Below are 6,471 nucleotides of genomic sequence, written 5' to 3' on the forward strand. Positions count from 1 at the left end.
TTGTGGAGCTTGTTTAGCTTCTATAATGGAACCATTGTTGCATCTGGAGCTCAGAGCTGGGCCACAGCAGGCCAGGAACCTTGGCCTCCTCCATCACTGGAGCAAGCAAAGCTCCTGCTCGCTTCAGCTGCGTGGCTGCCGGCCACCATCTTTGTTGGCAGTTAATTTGCATATCCTGCTGATTAGCCAATGGGAAGCGTGTCGGAGGTATGGTTAATTACCATGTTTGTCTAGTATTAGATAGGATAGATTACTTTCAGGTGTTCAGCACAGTGGTTAGACAACCATATATATAACTTACAAAGTGATTCCCCGAATATTTTAAGTACCTACCTGGCACCACACATACTTATTATTATTGACTATATTCCCTGTGTTTTACTTTTATATTGCTGTGACTATTTTGTAACTACCAATTTGTTCTTCTTAATCCCTTCACCTTTTTCACTTGGCCCCCGAACTCTCCTTTGGCAACCATCAGTCTGTTCTTTGTATCTGTGACTTTATTTCAGTTATGTTTCTTTGTTTATAAGTAAAATATTTTTATATTTTCTTTCTCTGAATGACTTATTTCACTTAGCATAATAACCTCTAGATCCAGCCATGCTGTCACAAATGGTAAGATTTCAGTCCCTTTTATGACCAAGTAGTATTCCATTGTATATATGTACTGCAGCTTTTTTATCCACTTGTCTATTGATGGGCACTCCTTTGTCGTATATTAATTGACCCTAATGGCATGGGCTTATTTCTGGACTCTTTTCTGTTCCATTGATCTCTGTGTCTGTTTAATGTTATTTTGATTACTATATACTTTTAGTATAGTTTGATATCAGGTAGTGTGATACCTCAGTTGCTTCCATATCGTGGCCATTTTAAATAATGCTGCAATGTATATAGGGGTACATATATTCTTTTGAATTAGTGTTTGGTTTCTTCGAATATATACCCAGAAATAGCTGGGTCATGAGGCAGTTTCATTTTTATATTTTTTTGAGGAACTTCCATACTGTTTCCATAGTGGCTATAGATTTCTTAGAGTAGTATGAACATTTTAATGATGTTACTTTTTCCTCTCCATAAGCACAGTATATGCTTTATTTGTGTCTTCTTTCCAAGTATTATTCCTATGTATTTTATTTTCTTGATACAATTGTAAATGGGATTATTTTCTTAGTTTCCCTAATTTTAATTTATTTTTCTCTGATTAGTGACATTGAGCGTCTTTTCATATGTCTATTGGCCATCTGTCTGTCCTCTTTGGAGAAATATCTATTTAGGTTCTCTATCCATATTTTAATTGGATTGTTTGTGAAATTTTTTATATTGAGTTGTATGAATTCTTTATGAATTTTGGGTATTAACCCTTTATTGGATTTATCATTAGCACATATATTCTCGCATTTAGTAAGATGTCTTTTCATTTTGCTGATGGGTGGGGGTATTTTGCTTTGCAAAAGCTATTTAGTTTGATGTAGTTCTATTTCTCTATTATTTTTTTGTTTTCCTCCCCTGAGAAGGATATATCAGAAAAAAATATTGCTAAGAGAAATGAATGACCCTTATGACTAGTCAGCCAAACGACCCGTCAACCAACCACTATGACACGCACTGACCACCTGGGGGCAGACGCGGAATTTACTGCCTATTTTTTCTGGTTATAGTTTTAAATGTTTGAATTTAGATCTTTAATCCATTTTGAGTGTATTCTTGTATATCAGCGGTTCTCAACCTGTGGGTTGCGACCGTGGCCAGACAACCTCCTGCTGCCGGCCAACCTTCCGCAGTCCCCCTGACCGGCAGGCCAACCTCCCATGGTCCCTCCCACCGCCAGCCAACCCCAGTCGGGACTGGGCAAGATGGCCCTGATGGGCCCCGATTGCCAGCCAGGATGAGGGACCCCACCTATGCACAAATCCATGCATCCAGCCTCTAGTGTTGAATAAGAGTGGTGAAAGCAGATATCCCTGTCGTGTTTTCAATCTTAAGGAAAACACTTTTAGTCTTCCCTCTTTGAGTATGATTTTAGCTATCTGTGGGTTTGTCATATATGGCCTTTATTATGTTGAGATATGTTCCCTCTCTTCCCAGTTCGCTGAGATTTTTTACCATAAATGCATGCTGGATTTTGTCATGCTTTTTCTGTATCTATTGATATGATCATATAATTTTTATCCTTCGTTTTGTGTATCACAATTGATTTGTAGATATTGTACCAGTCTTGCATCCCAGGAAAAAGTCTAACTTGATCACAGTTTATAATCTATTTAATGTGTTACTGAATTCAGTTTGCTAATATTTTGTTGAGGATTTATATCTATACACTGAGTGGCCAGATTATTATGACCACCTGACGTTTGTAGGCAAGTTAGCTATAATTTCGCATTGAAGTTGCTAGATGGCCAGATCATTATAAATGTCTGAATAGCTCAACATACTTAAGTATCGTTGCTGATCAAGTTCATTCTATCATGTTGATGGCGTATCCCAATGGAGATGGCTTCTTCCAACAAGACAATGCACCATGCCACAGTGCTCATATTGTGCAGGAGTGGTTTCAAGAAGATGAGGGAGACTTTACCTTGCTTAAGGTGGCCCCCATAATCACCAGATCTCAATCCAATTGAGCATTTGTGGGACGAAGTTAAATGATATTGGCCTAAATTTTGTTTCTTTGTAGTATCTTTGTCTTGTTTTGGAATCAGGATAATGTCCTTGTAAAATGAGCTTGGGAATCTTCCCTCCTTTTGAATTTTTTAGAATAGTTTGAGCAGGACAAGTTTAATTCTTCTTTGAATGTTTGGTAATGTTTACCTGTGAAGCCATCCTGTCCAGGACTTTTATTTATTAGTAGCTTTTTATTACTGCTTCAGTTTCATTGGTTGATATAGAAGCATTTTAAATCTTTCTATATATCAAATCATTTCATCCTTGAGCATGCTATATTTTTTCATTTTATTTGGTCATTTTTCATGTCTTTCAATAAAGTTTTGAATTTTTTGTAAAATTATTTTATATCTTTTGTTAGATATATTCCAGGTGTCTTATAATTATTTCAGTTGTAAGTTTTATCTTTCAAAATGTTTATTTTCTAATTGCTGCTATTTAGGAGCTTCACTGACCTTTGTATATTATCCTATATCCAGCAATTTTTATTAGTGCTAATAGTTTGTCTTTTCCACTGAATTTTTTGTGCATAGAGTCATCATCTGCAAGTAACAATTTTATTACTTTTTCCATCCTCAGGCAGTGTAAACTTATTTAAAAATTTAAATTGTTAGTGATATATCTTAAATAATAACATAATGTAATAAAACCCACAAAAATATACCAGTCACATGGAGTATTAAAAAACCTTTGATTCTGTGAATTACTAAATACGTACAATCTCTTTAGTCTTTTCAATTCTACCTAGTTTGTGTATATATAGTTATATTACTATGAAAAAATTCATTGCACATTGGAATATTCAAAGAGAAAAAAATGTCAAACAGTTATAAGAGAACTAACTGGAAGCAATTCTATTTTATGCTTCCAGTATTCAGACTTTAACATATGATTTTTATAGAAAGTCTAATAATGTGCAGAGGGAATAAATACTTTTATGAATAAATTTAAAATCTTACAATTTAGTTAAAGGGAGAGATAGAGAATAAAAGCATATAGTACTAGAGGTAAAAATGATTATATAATTAGGCAGTTGCTTTAATGTTTATATATTTTTGTCATCTCAAGGTCACACTAGACATAAAGTAGAAGAAGCTCTTATTAATGAAGAAGCAATTTTGAACCTCATGGAAAATAGCCAGACTTTTCAGCCTTTGACCCAAAGACTGAGTGAGACACCAGTTTTCTGTAAGTAACAATTCTACCATGAATTTTCAGTATTTTAAATCATTGAAAGTGCATATGTGAAGAAGTTATTTTTTTCTTTGATTTGAAGAGGTTAATGTTGCATGTTCAATAAATCCTTACTCAGTATAAAAATGAAACTTCATTGAATGAAGTAGCTTTGTTTTTGTTTTCTACACAGCTTTTTCTAAACAATTGTGAAAGAATATAGTAACCTTTTTAAAATTTCACTTTAGTTGAAGGAAAACCATACTCCTTTAGGGGGAAAATGGCTTATTTTGAATTAAAATTCTCCAGTGTTAAGTATATTAATGAATTATCATAATTGAGTCTTTCTTGGTGAGTATCAGAAATTTCCCTGGACAGTTCTTTTTAAGTGATTAATTTTTGGTCAGTGTAGGACATAATGACTGTTATTTCTGAGTGTTTTGCATCTCCTTAAATGCCATTTGCTATATTTCATTTCAGTAATTTAGTCTAAATTACTGACATCCTTTACAAAAATTTATTTAAAATGTTTTTGCAAAAAGTGAGATATCATTGAACTTCATGCCTCTCGTTTTGATTGGTGTAGTGATTTTATGTTTCTTTCCTTTTATAAAAAAATTTTTTTAAAAAATTTCAGAGCAGAAGGGAGAAGGAGAGAGAAAGAGAAACATCAATGATTAAAGAGAATCATTGGTCGGCTGCCTCCAGCATGCCTCACAGGGGATTGAGCCTGCAACCCAGGCATGTGCCCTGACCAGGAATTGAACAGTGACATGGTTCATAGGTCGACGCTCAGTCACCGAGTCACACTGGCAGGGCTACTTTCTATTTTTTTATTCTTGTTGTATCAAATGAGATATGGCATCAAATGCATCATACCTCTCTACAGTGTCCTGTTTCTTTTACCTACAGTTTCTCTTTTTTTTCCTTTTTATTGAATTTATTGGGATGATACTAGTTGACAAAATTATACAGGCTTCAGGTGCACAGTTTCACATCATCTGCACATTGTATTGTGTATTCATCACCCCATATCAAGTCTCCTTTCTTCACCATTAACCCCTGCTTTACCCTCCTCCAACTCCTCCTATACCTTTCTCCACCTCCCTCTACCCGCTCTCCCTGGGAATCACCACACAGTTGTCCGTGTCCATGCCTGCTCTCTGAGTCTATCTCTGTTTTGCTTCATTTTCATTTGGATGGAATATGAATTGACTAGCTAGGGATAATACCAAAATTATTATGCATAGTCATATTTCCAGAACATTTTAGACAGGAGTAAGAAAATTTTTTAAATGAATGGCATATGCAGAAAGAAATGATGCAAAGACCAAAGTAAAAAATTAAATTGATGCTCATACTCTAAAATGTTTTATTTTTTCATCTGAATATATACACACACACACACACACACACACACACACACACACACATCCCTAAATTACATTCTAGATATAAAAAAAAATAGTTAAAAGAGAGGAACTTAGAGAAAGTTAAGAAATTGAAAAAGAGAGGGAGGGAGGTATATCCTTCTTTTATCACAGTATCTATAATAATAAAAGTGTAATATGCTGATTAGACCAGACAGCCAAACGACCTTCCGGACATCCTTCCAGATGACCTTCCGGATGAAGCTGGGGCTGCGAAGGCTGAGGCAAGCTGCCACACCTGCGAGAGCTGAGCCCCTTGCACGAATTTCATGCATCAGGCCTCTAGTACAAATATAATGTATCATCAGCAGATATAATGTCACTTGCCTAAGTTTGCAAAAATGCATTTTCAATGTTTGTCAAAGATCTAGGGGTTAGCTTGGCTGGTGGCACTCAGTGGTTAGAGTGTTGACCTGTGCACTGAAGGGTCATGGGTTTGATTCCCAGTCAAGGGCACGTACTTGGGTGCAGGTTTGATTCCCTGGCTCTGGTCTGGGTGCACACAGGAGGCAACCAATTAATGTTTCTCTCCTTCCCCTCCTCCCTCTCTCCCTCCCTCCCTCTCCCTCTCTTTCTTTCCTCCCTTCTACTCTATCCTCAGGTGAGGAATAACTAATTAACTAAATAAATAAATAAATAAATAAGATCTGAGTCAAATATCTATAGTTCATTTTCTAATACTAATTTTTTTCAAGTATGAGACAGGAAAAGTAAAACAGTGCAGTTCTAGATTTAAAGAAATGGATTTTTGCCAGAAAGGCTCTTACAAACAAATATCTTCATTTTTCCCCTTATATCTGGTAGCATACAGAATCGATATCTTCATTTTTTTCCTTATATCTGTTAGCATGACAGAATCAATTTCTTTAATGTCTACAAAGAAAACCTGAAACCTGGTATTTTGGTAAATGAGGAATGCATTATCTCATTTTACAGAGAATAAGATTGTGTACTAGATTAGAACAAATCTTCATCTTCATGATCTTTTTTAATAATAGCTTTTATTGAGATATAATTTGAATATCATAAAATTCACATCTGTACAGGTCAGTGATATTCATGGAGTGTGTAATTACTACCACTATCTAATTTCAGGACACTTTTATCACCCCAAAAAGAAATCCCATATCCATTAACAGTCACTTCCCATTCTTCCCTCCTCTCAGCCCCTGGCAACCACTAATCTGCTTTCTCTTGATTA

The 6,471-nt window shown here is 35.3% G+C and overlaps 1 protein-coding gene across 11 annotated transcripts in view; it reads left to right on the plus strand.

The window, feature by feature from the left end:
* The window catches only part of REV3L (REV3 like, DNA directed polymerase zeta catalytic subunit), a 167,006-nt gene that overhangs the window by 75,780 nt on the left and 84,755 nt on the right, over nucleotides 1-6,471 (plus strand). For all 11 annotated transcript variants that reach the window (XM_015561634.1, XM_015561636.1, XM_015561633.1 and 8 more), the window contains one exon: nucleotides 3,736-3,855. In XM_015561634.1, the coding sequence (XP_015417120.1) occupies nucleotides 3,736-3,855 (120 nt within the window). The remainder of the gene's footprint in view (nucleotides 1-3,735; nucleotides 3,856-6,471) is intronic.

This window comes from Myotis davidii, unplaced genomic scaffold (assembly GCF_000327345.1).
Source record: "Myotis davidii unplaced genomic scaffold, ASM32734v1 scaffold196, whole genome shotgun sequence".
Classification (NCBI taxonomy): domain Eukaryota; kingdom Metazoa; phylum Chordata; class Mammalia; order Chiroptera; family Vespertilionidae; genus Myotis; species Myotis davidii.